This window comes from Eretmochelys imbricata, chromosome 10, assembly GCF_965152235.1.
Source record: "Eretmochelys imbricata isolate rEreImb1 chromosome 10, rEreImb1.hap1, whole genome shotgun sequence".
In the NCBI taxonomy this organism is placed as follows: domain Eukaryota; kingdom Metazoa; phylum Chordata; order Testudines; family Cheloniidae; genus Eretmochelys; species Eretmochelys imbricata.
This window is the reverse complement of record NC_135581.1, coordinates 65,534,504-65,561,889: the sequence shown is the minus strand read 5'-3', so window position 1 is coordinate 65,561,889 and position 27,386 is coordinate 65,534,504. Positions and strand designations below refer to the sequence as shown.

The window sequence follows — 27,386 nt, the reverse complement described above, 5'->3', positions numbered from 1 at the left end:
GCCACATTACAGTGAGATGTTGCTGAAAGCATAGCAAGGGGGTCTCTCAAAATCTTTCACTTCAGTTGGAGATACATGCAACATTCCGTAGGTTAATACTCTTCCTCCACTGCCATCCCCTGAAGAAGTGCACACCCTCCCTCTCAAATCCATCAGTCCTTTCACTCCCATCCCTTTTGACCCACAGTGCTTCCCCCTAGCATCTCTGGAAGCCTTTACTAGGTAGCTCTCCATACCAGGCAGCTGTGCCTCACAGCAACAGTGTTGGTGTCAACAGGTCATTTTGTGACCTTTGGCTTACTGGGTGGTTATTCAGATGGGCAGTGGGACCTTCTCTGGTGGTCCACTGGTGGGTCGATTGGGAAATGAGTAGGTAACCCTTTTGTTATTGAAGTGGGCAAGTCTCCTAGCAGACAAAGAGGGTTGCATGAGGAAGTGAGTCTCCCCTATCTACTTTAAGGGGTGATGTCAGGAAGAAGGTGTACTCAGGAAGGGTACTGGTTCTTCAAACTCAATACTGGGGCTGGGGAGAGACATGGGCTGCAGCAGCAGTGCCATTGTCTGAAGATGGCAACCTGGGAAGGGGAACCATTCCTAAGGTCTGCTGTCATGGTTCCAGAAAAGAGGGGATCAGGAATTGTATAAAAACATGAATAATGCTAGAAATATTTTAAATGTCTGAGCCTTGGGAAACAATATTTGTATTTCTGGGGAAGGAGAGACATTTCATAATTACAGCAATTAAACATAAAATTTGGTATGATTTATATAGTTACGTATTGTTGGAAAGCTTTTATTGAACACTAGAATATCAATATTCTTTTCATGAATACTTTGCCATTTTGGCTCATATTTATAAACTTAACAGATGCAAGAAAGAATTTTCTCAGCAGTATAAAATATACATCTTAATTTTGTTTTTACATAATCTGGTGTAGAGGATTAATGTTTTCTAGCCCTTCTGATTGATTCAAAATAGGGGACAAATTTCCATGACTATGTTTTGAATAATAGACTTCTTAATGCTGCATATTCTCTCAACCCACTGTACTTTGTGAAATGCACCAAAAATACGTAACATTGAAAATGAGAGGGCTTTGCTTGAATGTGGATTTTAGGAATAACTTGTGGAGGGATTCTCTTGCATGACCTATGCAAAAATGGAAATCTGTAGGATAAAATTCAAATGTAAAATGGTACAAGGAAAGGAAATTAAGTAATCTGATGGCAAACATAGCTGTTTGACTGGGGGCCATCAGTTTAACTGCCAGTATACTGGAAACTGTTTCAATCTTTTATTTTTTCATCAGAAAAACTCTAAGACTTGCACTTCTGTCCTACATTCAGGTAGTTGTCAGGAACATGTTGCAATCAGGTGGTTGTCAGCTCTTGGCCTTTGACCTCAGACCTCCCAGTACACACTAGACCAGAGGATGTTTTAGATCCCACATTGTTAGACAATGTGTCAACACACAGCAAGAAGCCATTCCTGCCCTGAAGTGCTTACATTCTAAATAGGCAAGGATTGGGAGGGGAAACAGAGGCACAGAGAAGTAAACTGACTTGACTGAGGTCACACAGCAGGTCAGTGGCAGATCTATAAATAGACCCAGGTCTCCTGACTCCCAATCCAGTGTCCTATTTCTGGACCACACAGACTCTTGGAAGAAGCTCAGCATGCACTGGGCTGCCTTCTTGGTAAGACAGTTTGTCAAAATCACATTACATTGTTGTTCCACATTCTACACTGGATCTTCCTGCACTTCAAAGTCCTGGTCCTAATTTTTAAAGTCCTTAGTGGGTTAAAGATTAACTGCCTCAGAGATGTCCTCTCAGTGACTTGCCACAACAGCCATGTTCACCAGAAACTCTGTTCCCAAGGTGCAATTTTTGGGGACAGGTGATAGAGCACTCTACCTTGAAGGCACAATGACTGCTCTCATTCCACTTGCTTTCCCTCAGTAATGAAAAGTTGCAGAATGGCTCAGAAATATTGATTCTGAAGACAATCCCATGTAGAAAAACAAACATGAGGGATGGGGGTACTTTTGTACAGTAGTGATGATCCTAGACACTGAAGTGATGGACACCTTATGACTATCCAGATAAATTAGATTGCTGTGCTTTCAATTACGAATCTAAACTATTTCCTGCTTTTCTACATCTCATTACAGTAGCTATTCAATTGAGAATATAGGAGAAGAGGACTTATACTGTTAAGAACTACGGCTGAAATTTTACAAAGTACAAAGGACTTAGGAATTTAAACTTAGACACCTGAATGTAAGTAGCTGATTTTCACAGATGCTAAGCACCCACAAATCCCACTGACTTGCTCAGCACCTCTGAAAACCAGGACACATATACCTTGGTGCCTACGTGTAGATTTAGGAATGTAATTGTAGGAATTCAAACTGGAAAATTTTCACCTATAGTTACATGATACAATAGATTAACCAATTATGGTAACAATTTTTGGACACTCCTTGTGTAGCATAAATGTGCCAGTCTATCCATTCCCCAGAGAAGAGAAATATATATGCTTATTAGGAGAAGAGAATATGTTTTACTCCACTGGAGTTTTGAGTTTTCTTTTAATGAAAACATAGGGTGAAATGCTGGCCCTTTTGAAGTCAGTAGCAAAACTACTGCCTGGAATGGGTGCAGGATTTCATCCACAGTCCGATTTTATATGAAAATCTCTGTAGTCTTCTCCCTTTTTTTTGTCTCCTTCCATTCTTTGATTCATTTGAAGCGCTAATATACCTAGAATCAGACCTAAAAAAAAGTCTGAACATCTATATCTTCTTTTATATGCTTTTACGGTTACCCACACTGCAGCTGAAAACACTTGGACAGATATAGACAGATTAGGCTTTTCTAGATGCAATGTTGACTTTAAAGCAGCAGTATAATTACATAAAGTGATGTGCTGTATTTCTTTACTACCTTGGGTTGCCTCTCATTATTGCTGACACTGTTGAATTTGATCACTAACTGTTGCTCTTTGATGATATGCTCCAGCCTGGCCCAGCCAAGATAACTGGTAGGTGGGCTGCATATCACAGATGTGAATTTCTGGAATATGTTCCTCTGGCATCTGGGTCTGTGAGATGTTCTTTTAGGTGACTCTATGATTTGTGATGCAGACTTAGTGACAGCAGTGGTGTCATTTTGCTGGTGGATTGGGATTCATTGTATTTTACTTTAGATTTAATTTCAAGTGTGAGTGAGTTGGTTCCTGTTTATGATTTTGCAAACAGTCCCTGGAGACTCTCATGCAAGACCTATTCAGTGTGAAATTCTGTATTTCCCCTATTTCCAAATCTACCTATTTTGGGAAAGGATGCAGTTAATGCTTTCTGGGAAATAAGAATTCCATTTCGTAAAATGTCAATGTTTTGACATTTGGTTTCATTCTGTATCAGCAGAAATAAACCTTTCAAAAATTAGATGAGAGGGAGCGGGTGAGAGAGAATAGCCAATAGCTCACAGATAACGGCATGCATCTTGGATGTGTGGAAGATTCAGGTTCTAGTCTGTGCTGTGACTCATTTGCAGTGAGAAATGGAACCTGGATCTCCCACATCCGAAGTGAGTGTCCCAACTCTGGATGTGAGTGTCTCCACTCTCTCTCAAGCAGATAGTCCATCCTGGGCCTGAGAAACCTTCCTGACAAAGTTTCAATGTTGATGAATTTGCATTTTCTGACAAAAAAAATTGTCAAAAAGTTCCAGCTACCTCTATGTGCAAGAGGGATGGGCAAACTGGATCAGATAAAACAAATGGCTCTCACCTTCACCCTCAAACTCTGTGTGTTTTTGCTGATCTTGGTTTTGTCCTAAAACAGAAGTATAAATAAGGAAATACCATGTTCTTAGGATATTTCTGACTCAGCTATAGCCAGAAAGAAACAACAATCCTGTGGGATCAGGCATTCTCATGGGATATTATCCAGCCCAAATTCCAGGCAGTTGAGCTTTGTACAACATTCTATGTCAGCTCTTAGATACTCTGGTGTGACTGAACTAGGCCTGAAATGTTGAGATGTGTACATAACAGCGATAGAGAAAGTTCTAGATTTTGTTGGGAGTAAAAATTGGAAATCTGAGTGACAAGCGCACCCAATTTAGGCTTAATCAATTTTTGCCTTTATTTATGCAATTTCAGAGAGAGTTATTTTGACTTAAAGTGCCTGAGCATACATTTATGCCAGACAATTACAAATGCAATTGGTAAAGGGCCTGAGTTACCACATTTCAGGGCACTGGGAAATCCTCCAATACTTTCTGATGGTTGTCATCTCCCCTGATCTGTTGGTCTAGTCCTTCTGTCCCATCCTTCAGTTTCTGGTCCGGTGTTTCTCCAGTGTAGGCCTATGTTCACTTAGGTCTTGTATACATTTCTACATTACAGATTAAGTAATCTTTATCAAATTGGCTTTTAACACATCAACCCTTTGAGTTGTAGGTTACCCACCCATTATGCATGTGCAAGCTTCAGTTACCCAACTTCTGCATTTTTTCTTCTCGTTCTGCAGTTTCGGTGTCTTGGTATGTTTTGTGTCACCTTGCCCTAGCTCTCCCAGTAAAAAAGACTTCTTGGTGTTACAGGTTTTTGTAACTTCCAGCACAGCATTGTCTTGTCAGCAATATCATCATTTTAAATATATTAGTAATTCTATGTAAAAGAAGACATTGGTGAGGCCTCATCTGGAGTACTGTGTCCAGTTTTGGGCCCCACACTACAAGAAGGATGTGGATAAATTGGAGAGAGTCCAGCGAAGGGCAACAAAAATGATTAGGGGTCTAGAACACATGACTTATGAGGAGAGGCTGAGGGAGCTGGGATTGTTTAGTCTGCAGAAGAGAAGAATGAGGGGGGATTTGATAGCTGCTTTCAACTACCTGAAAGGGGGTTCCAAAGAGGATGGCTCTAGACTGTTCTCAATGGTAGCAGATGACAGAACGAGGAGTAATGGTCTCAAGTTGCAGTGGGGGAGGTTTAGATTGGATATTAGGAAAAACTTTTTCACTAAGAGGGTGGTGAAACACTGGAATGCGTTACCTAGGGAGGTGGTAGAATCTCCTTCCTTAGAGGTTTTTAAGGTCAGGCTTGACAAAGCCCTGGCTGGGATGATTTAACTGGGAATTGGTCCTGCTTTGAACAGGGGGTTGGACTAGATGACCTTCAGGGGTCCCTTCCAACCCTGATATTCTAAGAATTGGCAAAACCACATTTATTCTGGCAATGCCTTGGCCTAAGTGTTACCTCAGCTGTACTCTTTCACTGTCCATAATTACAAATAGTTAAAAAAAATCTATCAAAGCTCTTCATCTAACCATTAGAAATTCTTCATTTTATATTTCAGTGTTATAAGTCAGTATGTTATCCCCCTTCTACCCTTTAATCTATTAGAAGGGGGGAGTTATGGAAAACATGATAATTCTTTAATGTCAACATTTCTTATCTTCTTTAAACATGGGTTTTCCATTCAAAGTCCAGTTTTGTTTGTGAATCATCATAAAAAAATTTGTTGGAAATTTTCCTGTGAACACATTTTTTTAGGGCTGTCTCAATTTTAGGACCTTGATATTTAGTTGATTTTAATGGAAACCCAACAGCCTGGTTCAGCCCCTCGTGAAGTAACATGCAGAACCCTATCCAGTATATCTCGCACTTATGACTGGGTCCTCCTACAGTTACATCCCCACAAAACACACATCCCTAGCCCTGCCTCCTGCCTGCAACTGAAGTTGTGATAAACTTTCTTCTCCTCTCACATACATTTGAATCTCTGTTGCCTCCAGTAACCCCAGTACATGAACTTGAAGCTAGGAGAGCCAGAGAACAATTGTCCAAGCCCAGAGCAGGGTCTCAGTTCTCCATCTCTAGAATGGGGATAATAGTAAATCCCTACTGAATGGGGAGTGGGTAGTATCCCTTCAAATAGTCCAGGAGCCCTCTACTGGGCTTTCCTGTCTCTATTGCAGAAGCCACCAGAACCCCACAGAGTAGCAGTTTATATATGTAGCCAGGTCTTATATGTTTGTGTATTAGAGAATATGGTTAGTTGGAACCCAGCCGTGTCCATTTAGTTTCCTCATATTCTTAATGTTATGTAAAGAGCAAAGATATAACACTATCTCACAGGGATATTGTAAAGAGAAGTACAGCAAAAACTGAGGTGCTTAGATATCATGGTAATGGAGGCCATATAGATAGATACATAGATTAGAGAACTTAATCTCTGCCACAGCCTGCTGGCACTAGAGTCTGACAAGACTGTAGACAGTGAATCAGGGATAGTGCACTGGTTCATGAGATGGGTGTGTACTTTTGGGGCCTGATCAAGCTACCACTGAAGTCAATAGACAGTCTATCATAGACCTCAGTGGGAGTTGAATCAGGCTCCACATGTGGGGTTCCAGTACCCACACAGGGAGCATAAATTTAAGGCAACTGCTTCTATTTTGTGCTCTTACAACCTTCTACACTTTTGTGTACACATATGTGGACTCTTAGATATCAGTGAAGACACACATTTTTAAGTGCTTGCGCCAGAACATTTCTTGGGGCCTTATTTAGGAAAGTTATGAATCAAACCAGTTGCAACTACTGGCATTGTTTGCTTAAGAAATGAGACTATCTGATGACAATATGCCATTGTCAACACTACAGAGATTTAAGGGAAAGCTTTTTAAAAAGAATATGGAAACAATTATCCTGTCCATGAATATAAAAAAAACCTTTGTAGTATGCCAAACAATATAAACAAGTCACAGTTGAAAATATGAAAATAGCATGTGACTATTAGACTAGTCTCAAAGGTTTTGATAACCGCAAAGGTTTTGATTACCTGTGAAATAGTTATCCAGAGCTCTTAGCAGATATAGTGACTGGCTAAAAGTGCAGAAAGAAGCACTGTATATTGAAGAATGTTCAATTCCTTCTGCATTTCTCGAGTGTATTTCTGCTAATTGCACAAATAAAGAACAGATGGAGCAGGGCACCTCTTATTTATTCTATAATATGTTTTCTGCAAGACAGACTTTTCATAATAAAAATAGCTTTATAACTTTAATGTAAAGGAAACTAAAAAGCAGTATAAATAAAGTAAAAAGAAAGGGAGTACTTGTGGCACCTTAGAGACTAACCAATTTATTTGAGCATAAGCTTTCGTGAGCTACAGCTCAAAAGCTTGTGCTCAAATAAATTGGTTAGTCTCTAAGGTGCCACAAGTACTCCCTTTCTTTTTGCGAATACAGACTAACACGGCTGTTACTCTGAAACCTATAAATAAAGTGCAACTTTAAAATGAGGGGTGCTTAGAAAAAGGCCTTCATCACTAAATGGATTTGCAAGTTATTGTTCGTATAAACTTAGCAATGGGGACTTGTGTTTTCATGTTGCTGGTAAGGATCAGGCATAAATCCAAATTGATCCTTGTAGAGGATCTTCAAGCTTTCACCTTTAATTCAGACTTGGCCATCTTTCCTTGGTTGGAACTAGACATCCTTCCTGTTGATGAGCTAAGATGTACCCAGCCTGCTCAAGGGTTACAGGGGAAGTTGACTTGAATGTGGGATGGCCAGATCCCTTCCCCATACCACATGCCTGAACCCTGTTAAGCAGCCAAGTGTGCTACAAATGTGTAGTCAAAAATATGAGATTGTCTGGGATTTTGATAATGCTGTTCAATAATCGTCCCTTTGTGTCACTCTGCCATTTCCAGACTGGGTATAAGATCACATCTTTTTCTGGGGTAGATGAAAAATACATTAACCAAGCAGCTTATTAAACATTGTGGATTTGCCAGCTACCCCATTTTTCATAATTAAGTATGGTATGAAATACTATAGGTTAACCTCTGGCATAGAAAGCAAATCACTAAACTCGTAGATATTCATTATTTTACCTATTTTCAAAATTCAGTTATCCTGTTCATGAGAGCAGATATAAAGCATCCTGTTGTGTGTTCCGTTGTGCCAAATAATAATAGTGAAAAGTTTTAAAAATGACACTTGTTCACTTTATCAACTGCATCTTCTTTTCAGACAGTTTATGACCAGTGGTTTATTACCCTCTTCAACATTGTCTATACTTCGCTGCCTGTACTAGCTATGGGTTTGTTCGACCAGGTACAATTTTATCTTATTTATAGCATGTCTTAAATGTCTAAAATGGAAGCAGTAAATGCTGTTGATAGCATCATTAACAAGTCAGTTTTAAATGCAAATAATGTATAATTAAATCCCCTTTATTTATCTGCCCCTCAGGCTATTCTAATTTATGCTGGGAACCAGCCCTCAAATGGCCCCAGGATCAGGCAGTAGTCCTTTAAGAAGCTGGCTGTGGGCTCATGATTCTTTGACTGGTTTTGGACAAGCCTAAACCTTAGCCTGAGCAATAGACTGTTCCCCCATCCGGCGATTGCTGAAGAGCACTGTGTTCTGTCTACAACCCTTCCCTGCCCCTGTTGCTCCCTATACCAAGATCAGGGAAGTGAGGACATAGCATAGAAGCCAGCTATGCTGGCTGCATGTTTATTGGAGACTCCCCCATGTCAGTAGATACCCCATCAGGGCAGATATGGCCATATTCCATCTCCTTTGCAGCGTTAGTGGGACAGAGTAGGAAAGAGAATCTTCTTCCCTAGCTCTAAGCACACTTCAGTTCTGAGAAGGTACTATAGTTAAGGGAAATTCCTCCTGCCCTTTATTAAAGGCACAGACATTTTACTCACTCTGTATCATACAAACTTTAATATTTTCTGACACTATTAAAGTAACACGTTCTCCAAATGGATTTGTTACAGGATGTGAATGAGCAGAATAGCATGGATTATGCAAAACTCTATGAACCTGGGCAACTAAATCTACTCTTCAATAAACGCAAATTTTTCATCTGCATAGCACATGGAATCTACACCTCTTTTACCCTTTTCTTCATCCCTTATGGAGCATTTTATTACACAGCTGGTGAAGATGGAAAACATATTGCTGACTACCAGTCTTTTGCTATCACAGTTGCAACATCTTTAGTAATTGTAGTCAGTGTTCAGGTAAAAAATAAAGATTTGTGTTCAGTGTTGAGTTTTTTCAGTATTTTTTTTTTCATTTCTAAATACAGAAATTCCTGTTAAAAGTGACACCTACACTTGAAGTTGTAGGGGATTGAGACAATTTCTAAAATTCACATATAAATACTTAATGGTCTAAACTAGGGTGTTCCTCCTCTTAGAAACAGCTTCATCAGCTCGATATGTTTTTCAGAGTATAGGGTAAAGAGCAGAGTAATCAAAGACTTATCTGAGAATACTGACCCCATTGAGGCCTTAAACAATTTGAGAGTGTCTGGATGGTAATAAACATATTTGTCAGAGTCAGTTCACTATAATAGTTTTCTGTGAGATAAAACCATTCCCTTTTGTGAGTTATTTTAATGCTGACTGCAAAGGATTGTAATGGATAAATCCCAAGCATTACTGGGTGGTGAACAAGTTAAAGTTTTCCCCTGGAATTAAGAAAGAGAACCTGTCCCACTGTGTCTTGTTTTACTTGTCTGGCATGAAGATATTGACCTCTAGGAAAGGCTGCTTAAAGTCTCCCAGGAGAACAGGGTCCTGATGAGCAAAATTAAGAAATAAAAGAGAGAGGGGATTAGAGTGGTGGCTTTGGGAACAGCTGACCTACCAATAAGAAGTAGCCACGTTGGCCAAACTTGATTGATCCACCAGGCAGGAGGGAATAATTTAGATTCTGGAACTGAATATTTACTAGATTGCTCTCTTTCTATCAGCCTTTGTGTCCTTGCTCTGGACATGGGGGCAGGGGAGAAGAGGGAGAGCTGAGAAACATTTAGTTAAATACCCTGTCAGAGTGCTGTATTGTGTTTTTCTTTAGATATGGAGTCACCTTGTGTTATGGTGGGACTGAGCAGCTGCTCACACTGACATAATAAGTTGGTAATATATTATTTGTAGTTAGCTATAATTTTCACAAATTACTCAAGAATTCAGAATGTGCTTTTGATAAGGAAGCATGTAATGAATGCATGTAGTGGTTACATGTAAGCTTTGGGATGCCATAAATCAAGATAAGGTCAGGATTCAGTTTAAGTGGTATGTTCATTAAATAACGCAAGAAGCTTGGCAGAATTCATATTTCTTGGATAATGTAATGGAAAGCGGATTTCAGAATGATCTGTCATTGCAGAGCAGAATTGTGTTTATATAGTATAGCACCTTCCTCCTTAGAATCTCAAAGCAATTTACTAATATTATTGACTTGAGCCTGACAATACAGCTGTGGTACTAACCACATTTTACAGAGAGGGAATCTGGGACCCAGAGCAACTAAGTGATTTGCACAAGGCCACCCAGGGAAGTGTGTGGCAGATCCTGCAATACCACCCAGGTCTTGTGGCTCCTATTTCTTTGAATTAACCACAAAACCATTCTTTCTGCCTTTTCATGTTTTGTTCCTAAATATTATAAAGCTTTCTGAAATGAGCTTTCACATTTTAGGCCTGATTCTAATCTCACTTGTGCTGTCATAGATTACTACATGTACTGTAAAATCTACCATTGTGTATGTGGAGTAAAGGGGTGATAATACTTTTATTGATATTAGAGCTCTGCAGAGCTCAATAGTTTTGGTATACAGGGATTCGTATAAAGTATTTTTTCAGTACTGATTCATGTGTTTTCTATCCCCTGAGTTTTGGGTTGAGATTGTGATACCCTTGAATTCCAAATCTCATAGGAAATTCAAACAAAACTGATGAGTTTTGTGTGGTTTCCACAGACTGTTGAATTGCTCCAGGATTCTGTGAAAGGGTGAAGAACTTCCACAAACCTTTTGTCAAATCTAGGATGATTCTTATTTATGATGAAATGCCAATCCAGATGGGTTTGATATGATTTGGGGTTTCATAATGAGAATTTTACTCACTTCTGTTAGATCCTGCATATGCATATAAGGAACAAATGTAAGAAACTGTTAATGTTAAAACTCAGAACTGGCCCTATTTTTTATTTATTTATTTATTTATTTTCGCATTTTGAGTTTTAACATTAGCAATGTCTATGCCAATTATTCTGAATGCAGTGTTGTTGTAGCCGTGTTGGTCCCAGAACAATAGAGAGACAAGGTGGGCGATGTAATATCTTTTATTGGACCAACTTCTGTTGGTGACAGAGACAAGTTTTCGAGCTTACACAGAGCTCTTCTTCAGTGCTGGGACATGTACTCAGAGGATATGTCTACAATGCAATTAAAAACCTCAGTTGGCCCATGCAAGTGGACGCAGGCTCATGGGGCTCTGGATAAGGGGCTGTTTAATTGCAGCTCTAGGACCCTGTGAAGTGGGAAGGTCCCAGAGCTCAGGCTGCAGCCTGAGCCCGAATGTCTACACGGCAATTAAACAGCCCCTTAGCCTGAGCCCTGTGAGCCCAAGTCAGCTGGCATGAGCCAGCCGCACATTCTTAATTGCATTGTAGACATGCCCAGAGTGTTGCAGGTAAATGCCCTAAATGCCCCAATAACAACTATGTGGGGAAAACGAGACAATCACTATGCTCTTGAACGAACTTACACAGAAAAACTTATAAGACAAAAACACCATATCACCTCTGGATGAACACTTTTCAGAAGGGTTTCAGAGTAGCAGCCGTGTTAGTCTATATCCGCAAAAAGAACAGGAGGACTTGTGGCACCTTAGAGACTAACAAATTTATTTGAGCATAAGCTTTCGTGAACTACAGCTCACTTCAACTGATGCATGTAGTGGAAAATACAGTGGGGAGATTTTATATACACAGAAAACATGAAACAATGGGTGTTACCATGCACACTATAACGACAGTGATCAGTTAAGGTGAGCTAATACCAGCAGGAGAAAAAGTTACTTATTCTGAAGTAAATTATTCTCCCGGTACAAAAACATGCAAAACAGAGTCCTGAAGTGAGCTACATGATGGCATATAGTTAATGTTATTTGCATCTTGGTTCCTAAATTTTCTTTTTATTGTTTGGAAGATACAAAACTTGCTTCCCTGACTTGAATATAACTAAAAATTTGCACCCCGATTTGAATATACATAAACTCAGAAATAAGTATTAATCTGTTTTTAAGAACAATTCATTTGAAAGTTAAACTGAATTCTTAAAAACTATGCGTGCATGGGGAGGAGATAGAATATGTTGTCTGCTACAGTTTTGGTGCATTTTTCAATTAAATCTTTAATTAAATTTTTTTGAAAAAGAGAACATGTGATGGGAAAAACTAAAAAGTACCAAACAGATCCAGAACACTGTATTAACATTTTAAAAAAATCCCAAATCCCTTCTCTGTTTAGATACATAACACTCCACTCAATAGGATATGTAGTATATTTTCTAAACCCCTTGAAGATTCTTGGTATAATATGTTTTGTCTTATTTTATTTGCAGATAGCCTTGGATACAAGTTACTGGACTGCCATCAATCGTTTTTTCATCTTGGGTAGTATAGCTGTGTATTTTGCTATTTTATTTGCAATGCACAGTGATGGGATTTTTGTTATATTCCCAAACCACTTTCCTTTTGTAGGTGAGTCTATTACCTGGTATGAGATTATACAGGCAATATTTATGCAATTTGCCACAATCTATGTAGAGTGAGATCTCATAAGTATATAGAAGAATCGCAGATATGGAAGGGAAACTTTGTTCAAGTAATGTTAATGCTTTTCAAGTTTGCAAAAGCATCCTATCTGTATTGAGAGGCCTTTACAGAATAAGTAAATTAGTGAAGTGAAATTTACATTTTGGAGAGTTTTTTTCTTTCTTGCCTGCTCAGAGCACTGGCCAGAACCCCCACCATCCCAGGAATCCACAAAATTCCTGTGCACAATGGGGTCAGAATAATTTGCTGAGAGGATGTAGTTTGTGCAGCAGCTGTGCCATACAAGGCCACTCCAGTAATTACTGAGTCCCAGCAGAACTTCACTGAAGTCAAATGATGACTGTGTTCTTTCAAATGTATTTTTCGTAGCCAAATGCAAGCTACCGGAAGTGAAATTTCTGGTTTTTTTTAACAACTCCTGGAGGCTTAAAGCATCAAGGAACTTCCAGACTTATTTGATGACTTGAGATGAGTTTGTTTATGCTAATAAGGACAGCTGGAGCCATATGGAATTTGGTAGTGTGATATGGTACCTGCCACTATCCAAACCTCAGAAGAACCTTCATGAACAAATTCCGGTCCTACATTCCTTACACTTTGTGCATTTCCAATCAGACTTTGAACAATACTACCCTAAAAGTGTGTCCACCAAATCGCAGAAGAATATAAACTTTTTTTAATGGTGCAGCTAGTCATGCTACCATGTACGCTTGGAAATCTTGATAATCAGAGTCATAGTTAAATGATGTAGAATGTTTCTGATGGCACAAATGGATCAATTGTTTTAGTCCACAGGATACCATTAGCAAACTCACCAGTACAAACTTGGCAGATTTGCTAAATGGTCAACTGGAAATCTAGTCACTCTTGGGCTGAATAATGCCACTGTGACCTGTCTATAGTGTAGGTTGGACCATTTTGGACCACATAGAGCACCTGAGTGTGATTTGGGAGGGAAATGAGGTAGTATTAAATAAATGAAAATAATTAACTAGATGGGTTGAAAATGTGCATATTTCTTAATGAAAACGTTGGTTAAATATCTGTTGGATGTCTCAGGTGACAAGCAACTGGACATGGCTCCTTTGTTCTTTAGGACACAGCTTTTAATGTGGCTTTAGCGGTTTAAAGCCAATTGATACCATTTGATGGTGCTTCAGAATTAGGGCCTAATACAGAGTAGATACTTTAAAAGTAACCCTCTCATGAATCATATGTGAAAGAAGAATAAGGTGGTCAGAGTATTGGTCCAAAGAGCAGAGATTGTCATCTGGCCATTCGAACAGAAACCAAACAATCTGACAGTTCAAAGCAGATGAGGAATCTGATATGAAGAAAAAAAAATAGCAGTGCCACCAGCGTCTTCTTATGCTACTCTTGTGTTCATCAGTGCAGCCACTAACTTTGGAATCCATCTTGCATTTTTGGATTATGTGATATTTTAGAAGTTGCCAAATAATTTTGTAATTTCAGCAGTAACCATTTGTATCTCGAGAAAAATTCAAGCATTTTTGTAACAGAAACATATGTTAACATAAAGAAAATATAATTTAATATGTCTCACAACTGCAAACTATTAACAACAGCCTTGTACTCCTAACAAATATGTTTCATTTTCTTGTGTTAATAGGAAATTCCCGTAATTCCCTGGGCCAGATAAGTGTTTGGCTTGTCATCCTCTTGACTACTGTGGTTTCAGTCATGCCTGTAATAACATTCCGATTTTTGAAGGAAGATTTAAATCCAACGCAAACTGATCAGGTATGACTTAATCCTATAATGTGAGAGTTTTTCTTTATCATTACATCCCCCATATAGAGGGAACTAAATTTTTTCCAAACAGACAGAATTTATAGTTCTTACATAACTACTGGGGGAAAATATACCATTAGTTCTCTCAAAGCATCACCATCAACTCTATATAGTTTGGCATGTGCAAGAAGTGAAAAATAGTAATTCATAATAGATCTTTGGGTCAGCAATTTTTTTTAACTTTTTAATTATAAATTTAAAAGAAGTTAAAACACACAAGCAAAGGGCAATGTTGGGCCAGTATTTTTTAAGCAAACTAATTTATATGGGAGCTTCTGCATAATTACTGATAGCATAATATGTCCCAAGGTTTTACATTCCTAAGAGTGAATAATAAGTGATGTCCCATCCCAACAGTTGATTTAATGGCTTATAGTTTGGGCCAAATGTTGTTTACCTTACACATGTGAATAATCTCACTGACTTCAGAGGGATAGTTCACATAAACTGCTGGTTAACATTTATTGGAATAGAAATCCAGGTAATTCTAATCCATGCCAAACCTTAACAACAAATAGATAGTTTTCTGCCATTCCTTCACTATTCATAAAACACATGAAAAGTAAAGTTGTAAAGTATATACCATCTACATGGTAATTTATCAAGCAATATAATAATCCTCATTGTATTCAAGTTATTGGGTATAAACTACTGTAACAGAATGTCAGGTGAGGTCACAGTTCTACAACAATATATACTGTGTTTATTTTCAAATTTTAAAAGGATTAATTATGGGGGAGGGGAAAGCAGTTGACAAAATGGTCCAAATGTTCTCTTTAATTCTCTGATTTCAGTGACATCAAGGTGGCAAATTAGCTTTTAATAGCACTTAGGTAGCATTTCACATCTTCAAAGTGCTGTTATGAACACTAACTAAAAACTTCTCACAACAGACATTTGAGTATTATTATTCCTATTTTACAGATTTGAAAAAGAGAGTGAGATTAAGTGATTTGTGCCAGGCCACAGAGAGAATCAGTGACAGAGCTAGTATTAGAACTCTTGCCTTCTAGGCGGGAGATCTTCACCCCACACCCTGGCCTCTATACTTCTCTGGGCTGAAATGGCATAATGGGGCCCTAAAAGCCCTGATTCAGCTGTGGAAGCAGTCCCTTGGTGCAAGCATTGGGGAAGACAGGCATAAGGCTGCTTTCCAAGGACCTCCTCATAAACTCTGGCATAGGAGGCAAGGCTGCAGCACTGCAGAGATTCCAGGGAGTGCTACTGCCCATAGTGCAGCCCATGGAATAACTCAGACAGGCCCCAAGGCTGTTGCAGTTATGCCAGATGCCCCAGGACTGGGAGTGTATGAAGGTGGGTTAAAGCCATTTTAGTCCCCAGTTTCTCCGGGCTGCAAGTTCTGTGCTGTGCCTCAAGAATCTTCCCCATGGCCTTTGCTCATCCCAGTAGAATACAGTGCCTCTCTAACTCTCCACTGATGGCTTCAGCACATGTTTTTACTTTGGAATCCACTGGAAACTCACCTGTGTTGTTTTTTTTGTTTTGTTTTTTCATTATAAAGGCCCCACCAATATAACCGAGATCTCAAAATTAGTCAGCATTTACAACACAAAAATAATTTCACATATCAATGGAAACTTTTCCCCTAAGGTTCGGAAGTTGCAGAAGGCTAGGAAGAAGCAGAAACCATTACAGAACTACATGCGTCGGGTGTACAGAACAAACTCAAGAAGATCTGCATATGCTTTTTCTCATCAAGAAGGCTTTGGGAAACTTATAACATCTGGAAAGAATATGTGAGTCAATAATTCACATCAAACATCAGAGTTAGCTAGGACCATGCATAATAGTATCACTTGGATCGAGAATTTATGTAAGAAAACAGAAGAAACAGTGAACAGCTTCAGTAGTGACAGAACTGTGAGTCAAAGAAGAAAACAGAAGTTTATTTTAAAAAACTGTGGCCATATCTTTGCACTGTTTGCCACTTTGTAAACATTAAGCATGAAATTTCCACGTGTGCTGAGTACTGTAGCGGAAGTGTCTAACCCACAATATTTTACAGCGTGTTCAAGAATGTTGTCAACACACAATATTTTCAAAGGGATCTCTTAGTTTTTTTTCTTTTTTCTTTTTTCTGAAAAGCATTTACCATACCAAAACAATGTGTGCAGCTGCTTCAAGAGGTTGGACTATCCATGAGAATATTGATAAGAAATTTCCCTCCAAGTTAAGGGAAAATGCAGTATTCAAATATTTGAATTAGTCATATATTCCAGCATAATTATTTCATACTGCATGTACTTATTTAAACAATGTAAAAGTTTCAAAGTCAAATGATTTCAGGATGTATATTTTTAAATATTTGAAATTAAGTTTTTAAATTGTTTATAAATTGAAACCAAAAATAAAATACTGTGTAATATATACAATATCTGTCCATATGTGTAGTGTGTTTCTGTTGTTTCCATTCACTTCTATTTTATCTGCTGTTTACTAATTACGTGCATAATTTGAAATTACGGCATAACTCTGTCCTGCTGAAAGAGTTAAATCCTGCTCAGATATAATGGACCTGATTCACTTGTCTGCTCTGCTGTAAATTAGAAATTACTTTAGAGAATTTAATAGAATTACAAAAGCATAAATGGGAAGAGAATCAGCTCCAACTTTTCTTATGTTGTTTTGAGCACCTTGGAAAGTTTTACTCTGACTGTTGAAAAGAGAAATGCCTGTAAGGAAGGGGCTTTATCAGATTCTGTGTGGAATCTAGGAAACCTGCTTTACAATTTTCTGTTTATAGAGATTTCACAAAACCCTGTACTTTTCAATGTAAGTCACTGTAAAAATATAGCAGAAGTCTAGCTTAATTTTAAAAATGATTGATATGCCCTTATATTACTTTGCACCTTAGCTACCTTATGATGGAAATTGGGATTTGGGGGACTGTAAGAATTTTATATTGTAGCTGTTGAGACCATATATTATCAGAATTGTAAAAATTCCAGTTCTGGATTTTGAACACCCAATTTTTTTTGGTGGTATATCCAGGATTTTGGTCGGGCTCCATCCATGATACAGATGCATCAATAGCTAGTTTCCAGTCCACAGTTTAAATAATTTATAGAAGAGAGGAAAGGAATTCATGGAGGATTGAAGATTGTAAGCAGAGAATTCTCTTTTATATTGTTTAGCTTCAGTGTGTTGAGAGAGAAGATTTTTAATGCTATTTAATACAGCTAAATGGTGACTGAAGTCATTGAGGAAAAAACTGCATTTGGCTTTTAGAAGAAACTGTACTATAGTTTGTATAGGCTTATGTTTAAAGTATACCTTCACCAACTGACCCAGTGTGATGTCACCAAAGGGAACCTAAATTTTAGTATTGCAAATTCTAATTAACAAAAAATAAAGATTTGAAGATTAAAATAGCCAGCGGTTTTACATATGTCTTACATATTTTATTTTTCTTTGGGTTTGTACATGATTATTTTGGGTAGAAGTAATATATAATCATGTTGAGCATTAATTTCCCAATCTGGCACAAAATATCCATAAATTTGCAACATTTCAGTGTGTTTGTTCCAGCACAGAGAAATCATTCTGTCAAAGTCTGTACTGATTTATATCCTATGTAATTCTGTTCAAGCTAAAGGGATTGCAGGCAGTATAAATTACCACAGAATTTGGCATATTCTCCTTTGCAAGCTATCAGGCCCAAAATTTTAATGAAATGACTTGGAACGATCCAAATGCAGAACAATCCAAATGCTTAAGCCTGCAAATAATAAAAGAACATAATAAATGAGGTCTTAATATTGCTTATTCGTAGATCAATAACTGCCTTGTTTAGGTCCTATAAAGGAAAAAGGAGCATTTCCAAATTTCAAATATTTTGCAAAATAAATGTTCATGACCTATAGGTTAAGTGGTATGAGGTACAAATTATTTTAAAATTGTACTTATAATTAATTGACAATTACACAAAAGAATGGACCATGGAGAATAGAAAGATGTTGAAATGCTGGCAACTATTTGGTAATTGTATTGCATTAGCAAAACAAGTTCTTAACAAAGTTGATGAAAAACAGTATCATTCTGTAGTTTCTAAAGAAAAATAAGTTTCACTGTTAAACTTTGCAGTTTTAAGACCAGTTGGACTTTACTGTTTTAGGAATGTTTATTAAGTACTTGACAGGTAAATCTTTTAGTTCCTATGGGAACCCAAAACTGTATTTATTTGACAGGACAGTTGACCGATTTTATCCATGACAACTCCAAGCACTTGAACAGAATTATATACCCAATTATATCAGACCGCATTTGGCCTGATACATTTTTGTGTTAGATTCCTTAAAAGGTATATCTTAGGTAATGAGAAATATTTAAAGCTGTGTAAGTGTGTAAATTTCATTCCAAATTGTCTGAACTCTCTTGTAATAGAAAACATTTTTGAATTTTTATGTATTGTTTCGTAATTTATTTAAATCATGTATGTCCTCAATATTTTTTACAAATATACTATTTATAAGTATTAATAATATATTTGGTTTGTGTTTTATGCCTTTGTGTTAATGCTGTGATTAACTGATTAGATCATATCAAAGCACATTACCAGCTGCTTTTAGTCTATGGTGATGAATACTGTAGAAATGCTGTTAACAGTTAAATAAGTGTATTCTAGTAGATGGAAGATGCTCATTTTCTAGTGAAAGAAAAAAAGGTCTGATTTTTGTCAGTAATATTGAGTATCCTTGGTTCCCATCAAAATCAGTGGGAACTGTGGGCATCTTGCACATTTGAAAACCAGGCAGAAGTTTGGATGCAGCTCTTAAGGTTACGGATGAAACTTTTTCAACCTTTTGGAATTTCTCAGGCAGCCACCCAAAATACAAGTTGCTCTTCGTCCAAAATGTATGTACAAAGCTGTTACATTAGATGTGTTTCAGAGAGCTTTTTCACTTACATTAGCTTTGGTTATATTTAACAGTGGGCTTCTTAGTGCCTTACCTACCTTCAAAGCAAACAATTAATAGGACTCCTCTCCTCAATGGACAGAAAGTATAACTATCCCTCTATCACCCACCAGAATCCATAAACTACGGTCAAGCAAATACCTGGTAAGGAACATGAACCTTGCACTGAAGGTCAGCAAACTTGCACTCTAATAATCACCTAAGTTCCACAGCTGAGAGGCTTTCCATCTCTGTTATCAAGTGCAAAACTGGGCACTGTCAACCAGAATGCTGCAGCTAATCTTAGTCATCATCACAATGCACAGAGAGAGGGGCATTCTCTCAGGTAGGACCCAAACCCACTATTAGAAATTATTTGAATCATTTTTCCATCTGCCCTCCCTGAAGTCTATTAAAGTAATTGAAAAAAATAACAAACTTTCACCTGAGTCAATTTTGTCTTTAAAAAAGTTTGCTGAAGTGGGACCCTAATCCATCTAAGTTACTTTTTTGAAGCATGTAGGCAGTTGATATTGGGTCCACTGTTGTCTGAGGAGATAGATCAGTCTGCTGGAAAAGGCCAAACCAACCTCTCCTAAGACCTCGTGTAGGGTAGAGAGTAGCAAAGGAGCTTGAAGAGAAGGAAAGGATGTTGTCTCCCACACACCACAGTTCTCAATCCTGGAGCTGACTCTCTACCCTCCTGGGACTAGGTATCCCCTCTGAATCCTTCCCATACCATCAAACATTGCTTACGGCACAAACAAGCCTCTGCCATCCCTGACTGTAATGCTGTTTGCCGGAATAGCTACCTTGTTATGTTTCTGTAACTTAACTTTTTTATAAGGATAGATTGTTGGCCTATCACTCAAGCCTCAATCTGGAGGGCCAGTGGACTGCCTTTCATCTGGTACCTTCCCTTTGACCTGTTCAGTTCAGATGGCCCGACTGGTAGTTAAAACTCCTGCTGCAATAGTGCTTGGCGTTATTGGAACACCCAAGCCTTCCCATTGTGTCAAGGTGCAGTCTCCAGGGATGTATCCCATAGTCTGGAAGAACTCATTTCCCCAGCCTTGTGAGACAGTCTGCTTGAAGAAGCAGAAGAACATATTTTCCTCTATACCCCATGGTATCCCTAGTCACCAGAGACAGATGCGGGGGGAGGGGGGAAGGGACCTCTTGCCTCTACTTGTTAAAAGGAATAGGAAAAATTCTTTCTCTTGGTTGCATTTTTGTGTTTGCGGTTAGATGGAGGAAGAGAATCAGATCTCTGACATTGGAGACTTTTAAGAGCAGGTTAGACAAACACCTGTCAGGGATGATCTAGATAATACTTAGTCCTGCCTTGAGTGCAGGGGACTGGACTAGATGACCTCTCGAGGTCCCTTCCAGTGCTACAATTCTAGGAGTCTATGATTAAATCACCTGTTCCTCTCCCTTAAGGGTCTCTGGAATAGACTTCATGGAGAAGGATGTGTCGGTGAGCTGGGGAATAATCTATTTCCCTACTCATGGTCAGATGTTGAAACTAACTTTCATGTAATCTCACTTGTCTTGTACATGCTTTTAAGAACATTACCTTGCCATCATTCCAGTCAGAAAGCATATATTGTAGTTGTGTTTTATAGTAAGATACAGTACAAAAGCCAAATTATATAAATATTTTATCTAAATTGTGTTTTATGTGCCTCATGTAGCATGGAAAGTGTGGTGTTAATGTGGAATTAGAGAGGGGCGCAAATGGAATGCTTTCCAACTATAGGTAAGTTCATATCCAGATCTGAATGTTCCAGTTCTGGTTCATTTCTGCAGGAAACTGTAGTTAGATTGTTGAGTACTGCTGTGTGAATGTCATGAATAATGGCCCTAGATAGCATGCTAAGCCAGATGGTATACCACATTAATGAAGCCTAGAAGAGACCTAGATGCCATAATGTTGCTCTGATACGTCAACATGTACAGTATACGTCAATATATATACTGGGGTCAGGATTTCCCCCACATCCTATAGCAGCATTCATTAAGTGGATGATCAAGACTCCACTAACTGCACCACTATAATATATAATATAATGAGTATGTAGAGAGCTGAAGAGTGTTGTGGTTTTTAAACAATATTGACTTTGGAAGGAATGAAAATATTTCAAGAAAGAGAGATCCTGTAGAGAATACAATCTCAGAAATGATTGCATATATTAGATGAGATGATAAAAGTGTACAAGAGACTGATTATAATACCAATGTGTTAATTTCTTATTAAATACTTTTTGTTGTTCTTGGAATTACCTGCATAGTAATTTTAAAGTTAAAATCCAACTGTTTATTAATGGTTCCGCCAGGCTGTTACTAATTAAATTAGGCATTAATAACATAATACAAATAGCCTGATATCATTAAATATGCCTACTAATTACAATTTTTGAGATCAGTCTGTCATTCAGTAATTCTCATTTTTTTAAAAATTGCTACTCAGTCCTGAGAGTGATGGGAGGGAAAGTAGGAGTAAACATTTTACATATAACAGGTTTAACGAAATGCCTGTAGAGAATTCTGCATTTCCATCTTGTGGGATGGTTCCAAATCAAATATCTGAATGACATTTTCTTTCCAACAAAGAATATTTCTCAGTATCCATCCATTCTTTTGGTATATTAAATCCTGTATTTTGTCATAATTAGGTAAGATATATTATTTTCATTCAAGGGAGACCAAAAGATGCACTGGATAAAATGCAGCGATGCCCTAATGAACAATCCTTGCCCTTCAGTCTCTCATAAATATAGTACAGTATTTGTACCTTTGCAATCTACTTGCTCACAGCCATCAGGAAGAATATGCCTCCTGTTCCCTTCCTTTATATGGCAGAGGTTTTGTTTTCTAATTCACTGCCTTAAATGTCATATCGTCTAGAATGGAGGTGCTAAACGTCAGCATGTCGGACATATTATTTCAGATAAATTATATTTATCAATCTGTTTTGGATTTGGGGCCTGCACTGCAATGCTATAGTCCTTATCGATATGAAATAAGTACCCTAAAGGAGCTCTTAAACTCATAAAAACTCTAAAACCTCATAACAGTAAAAAGACTTAATCTTTACACCTTACTGCCTGCCTGAAAGACTGTAAATCTACAATTTTCAGCTTCTCAACATGTTTTCAAGAGTTTAAAACCTTTTACAACACCACAATCGGCATTTCCAACATAATCGCTCTACTGCCAACAAGATTTATTTTTGTATCCAGCAACTGCAGTGTAGTGACTGTATTCTTTATCCAAAGCTCCGTATTGAGAGTCAGACTCCCTTATTAGTCCGTCTCCTGCTCAAGATGTCTAATAAAAGCACTGTCTAATAAAAGCACTGTTCTGTTTTTAACTTCCAGAGATTAAATGCCGGTCAATAATCTCTCCATAATAATAATCTCTTTTGCCAATCTCTAGTAACTGGTGCTAATCCCGTCTTAAAGTTCAGACACAAAGAAGATGGGGATATGTTATTTATCTGCCAGTAAGGGAGTCAAAGATAGTGAAGTATTCATGGCCTAATCCCATACAGATCATAATCTAAATTTCTTCTGGGGTTTTTGAAGTCTGGTTAAACTTCATGCTCTAGTGCTTCTGTTGTCCACATTTCAGAAGACATAAATAACGACCCAGATAAGTAACTTGGAGGAAATACATGCTTGTAAATTGCATTAAATCAAAAATGAAAGTCAAGTCCTGGCGCTGAGACTCGAGCTCTCAGTTAAAGTGCTGGGTCATGTTGTTTTGAATATTAGACTACATATTTAATTGATCAGGTTGTGTACATCTGTTATGGTATTTAATCGGATTCCAACTATTGGGCTGTGTATGGACTTTCTGTAGAAAGTCACAGCCGTAGAATGTGACACATACTGACAAGGGGCTTATATATTTGTTACTGTTTTCATTCAGTGATAGGTTTCCTTATTTATTTATTATTTTCAATTTTAAAACAGCTTTTTTTACCCTAGCTGCTGTATGAAAACTTAAAATTGCGTTCATAAAAAAAGACCTCAGTAACAAATGTCCCTTGCCACCCAAAGCAGCTAGGTAGGATTGATGAAAGGCTAGCAATGTTTCTGACTCCAGAAAGAGAAATACATCTACTGCACCTCAATCCACCACCAAAGCCAGCAATCTCAAAATACTCACAAAGGAGGTGTTTTACTGCGTTCCCTGACCGAGTCTGGTCTCTGTCAGGCTAAGGTGAGGTAGTGACATCTAGATGATTAAGAACCCCGTGGAACATGCTTTGGTAGAAACCCCCTCTTTTTTTTCTTAATGCGACAGTGTGATGGTTAGGAAGAGCTTGCCACTGAATTCCAAGATGGCCTCCAAATGCAGTAGCAAGAACTGGCTAATTAATAAATCTCAGTTTGAGAAACAGATTCTCAGCAGAATCTACCTCTCTTCCTTCGGATTTTACAATGCCACCCATCACCATAGTATCCAAGTGTCTTCTATGAAAAATCAATAGCAATAGCAAAGTGTCTAGTGGATTTAATGGAGTTTCTAGCACTTCTCCCTTTTGGGGATAAAAAGTTTGTCTGGGGTAGGAATTTGGGGTTTTATATATTTAAAAAAAAATTAAGTTCCTCTTTTTTCATCTGCTCAGGGGATTTATTGGGTAGCAGGGGGTGTCAGTGAATGTGAAAGTCATTCTTGGGTGGAGAGGCTTTGTCAAAAAGGAAGGTTTTGCAGTTTTCTAAGGACCTCAGGGTGAGAGGCACCTCAGGAAGTGATGGTTCATAAACAACCCATCTGTCAGCTTACCAACCTTAGCAAAAAAAGCTGGGAGGCCACATTTAAGTCAGAGAGTGCAATACGCAGATAGTTGTATGGGACATTATTATTTATGCAGAAGGCCTGAGTTAATCACTAGTATTTTGTAAAACCAAACTACATTCTGCTGCTTGATACATCTATAATAAAATTACTATCCTATGACCAGAGCACATAACAATGATTTGTGTTCTGCCCTTTGATCTGTTACATTGTTTGAATCTAGCAGTCTAAAAATTAGGCAGAGAAAGTTTTACGGCTTTCAGATTCATGTTGCTTAGTTTGTACTGTTTACAGCAATGCAATAAGGTTTACTGTTTTATTAACGCAATCACATAAAACATATACATTTAGATTAATGCAGTATGCTGGCTTAAATAATTGTGAAGAAAAAATTATACTTAGTATTTGTAAAGTGATACATGTAAAATACTAATAAAATGAGCCTTCCAATACCTCTCCATTTAACAGATGGGGAAGCTGAGATGTAGAAATTTTAGGGTCAACATTTTCTAAAGTATCCACTGATTTGATGTCTCAATTTATGATACCTTGGACTTGATTTTCAGAAATGCTGGTTATCCAATTCCAGATTAAATCAATGGGAGCTGCAGGTGCCCATCAGCCCTCACTGATTGCTAACTTGTGTCTTGTTTCCAATCTTCCATTTTGGGAAAGTTGCTGAGGAAGGTTGTAGCATGCATATGGGACAGAAACTTCAGTGGTGGCCTCCAGGCAACAGATGAGGATAAAATGTCCATGCTGATTCTTTTAGCTCTATGAGCAGCTTTGGTACTACTGACCATGAGGTGGTTTTGACATATGTGTGGTCCTGTGACAGGCTGTGTAGACCCCCACACTGTGAAAACCAAGAGGAAGTTAATTGATGGACCAATTGTCCCTCCAGCTGCAACTAAGGGACCAATTAACAACAGATGGCATAAACAGCTGCCACTCAGACAGAGAAGGGCTGCTGCCAGAGGGGCTGAAAGTGGCCTTGGGGAAGTTCCACAGTAGCTGACTGTGAAGAAGATGCACCAGGAGACAGAACTCCAGAGCAGAAATAGTGGTGTCCACAGCTTGGTGAGAGATGTGTACAAGTGACGGGAAGGTAGGAGAAGCACAGGGAAACAGTGAAGGATTGTAAGGAGCAGTGCTTACCTGCCTAACATGGAGTCAGTGGGCTGGAACACAGAGGAGAGGATAGGCATGGCCTGGCTTCCCCTATTCCCCCAGCGAGAGGGGAAACACAAGCCTCAACACTAGAAGAGGCAGAGAGACTGATGAGCCGAAGGCCTGGCATAAAGTCCATTAGATGTTACCTTTTTCTGTTTTGACTTTTCTGTTATCTAGGGAAGGGGCTGAACTGAAAAGTGACCTGGTTGGAGGTCCAGCCCATGGAAACTGCAAACAGCTACAGCACTTGATGACAGACAACAGGGTGGTGAAGAACCCCTGCTACACCCTGACCTAGCAGGAGGGGATGCTCTGGTGGTGGGTTCACCTTGGGACAGGTCCCTAACAAGGATGGATTAAATAGCTATTCTCTTTCCATTGTGAGGCATCCAGAAGGCACTTCAGGGCAATTTTTAATCTCTCTCAAGGGTGCTGTTTTGTGGGTGTAGAGGGGTGGTTACCTGCTCCTGCCCTGTGGGGCTTAAAAGCCAGCCCTGGGCGAGAGCCAGGGCTGAGGGCAAGAAAGGCTAGGCTGAATGGGAAAATGGCCACAGCTGGGCCTATAAAGGGGCTGCTAGGCTGAAGCTTAGCCAGTCTCTCTCTGCATTCAGAGAGGGAAGGCCCTGGCTGCAGGGACCTGAGGGAATACCTAGATTGGAGCAGGGCTGACAGGGAAAGGCCACGGGAGCTGGGGAGCTCCGGCGTGGAAGCCCCCAGGCTGTGAGACCTAGGAGGGCCTATTAGAGTTGCAAGGGGGCAGCCCACGGATAGACAGAGGCAGCAGGTCTAAACCCCTTCACCTGTGATGAGTGGCTGATACACTGCAGTCTGCCGTGGGAAGCGGGGCTAAGCGATGACTGGCAGTAGCCAAGACTGAGGCGAGGTGGAGGTAGTGGTGGTGGTTCCCTGGGGAGGGGAGACCCTCAGGATTGTTGGGGTTTACTGCCGGTGGCAGTACCCCAGTGGGAAGAGGCACCGGGTCCTGGGAGGGACTGGGACTGGCAGTAAGGCGGATCACCAGACGGCAGAGGGCGCTCCAGAGGCTGACAAGCTAATTCCCAAGGACAACCAGCAGCCTAGCTCTATTACAGTGGGGTATTACAGGGCTTGTGGGGTATTGTAGGGTCCTCTTTCCCTGTTAAATGTGTACGTATGAGACCTAGCTTGTTAAGCTCAGTCACAGGAAGATACTGGTAATGCTGATAGATTGAGGGAAGCAACCAAAGAATGGGTGAAGAATGACCCCCTTGGTTGAAGGAGCGAAGCTGCCATTTGTGATACAGTTCCCAATCTAGGCCTCTTGTTAGACTCTAAGCTGTTCTGGATGCCCAAATAAGAGATGTGGCCAATACCCCTTATAGAAATACTCATAAAAACAGCCAAGATATGAGTATTTTAATATACATCAAAATGCACAAGTACTACACAGGCAGATTAATCTTCTCTTGCATTATTACATTTCAATACATTATTTGATACAACATGGAAAAGGAATGCATTACTTCATGACTGTTTTAGAAATGGACGTGTAAAGCACCCAGTTATTGCTTCTCTGTTCTTTAACAGAGCTGTATCATCACCATAACCACAAGAGAGACAAACTGCTTGTAGCAATTTAGGATGTTCTGACATTACCACTGGCTATCGGGAGAGCAGACTCTGTACATTAATAACATCTAGAAAGGGTCCCCTAACTGTGGAAAAGTGTGTCCTTTAGCATGTGACTGCTGTCATGCTCAGACTCTAATTAAACTTAAATTTACTGGTTTATTTCCATTGTGTACATCAGATCAGATTCCAAAAATGTGATTGTATAGTTTTATGCAGGATGTGGTTACACTTGTAGTAATGTATTATTCATTTGTTCTTGGCAAAGTTTGAGAAGAATCTTTGACCAAATGTTATAAAAGAAAAAAAAAATCTGAAGTGTTAGCCCATGGACCAAGATTTCCATTTCCACTATGAACCAGATCGGATTTTGCCATTTCTCTTCTATGAAGGGCTATG

General features: G+C 38.9%; 1 protein-coding gene across 1 annotated transcript in view; it reads left to right on the top strand.

The window, feature by feature from the left end:
- Positions 1 to 17,400, top strand: part of ATP8B4 (ATPase phospholipid transporting 8B4 (putative)) — a 157,077-nt gene extending 139,677 nt beyond the window's left edge. The window contains exons 23-27 of the mRNA XM_077828428.1: positions 8,058 to 8,141; positions 8,819 to 9,064; positions 12,456 to 12,594; positions 14,300 to 14,430; positions 16,093 to 17,400. Coding sequence (XP_077684554.1) covers positions 8,058 to 8,141; positions 8,819 to 9,064; positions 12,456 to 12,594; positions 14,300 to 14,430; positions 16,093 to 16,242 — 750 coding nt within the window. The 3' untranslated portion in view covers positions 16,243 to 17,400. The remainder of the gene's footprint in view (positions 1 to 8,057; positions 8,142 to 8,818; positions 9,065 to 12,455; positions 12,595 to 14,299; positions 14,431 to 16,092) is intronic.
- The last annotated feature ends 9,986 nt before the right edge of the window (positions 17,401 to 27,386 follow it).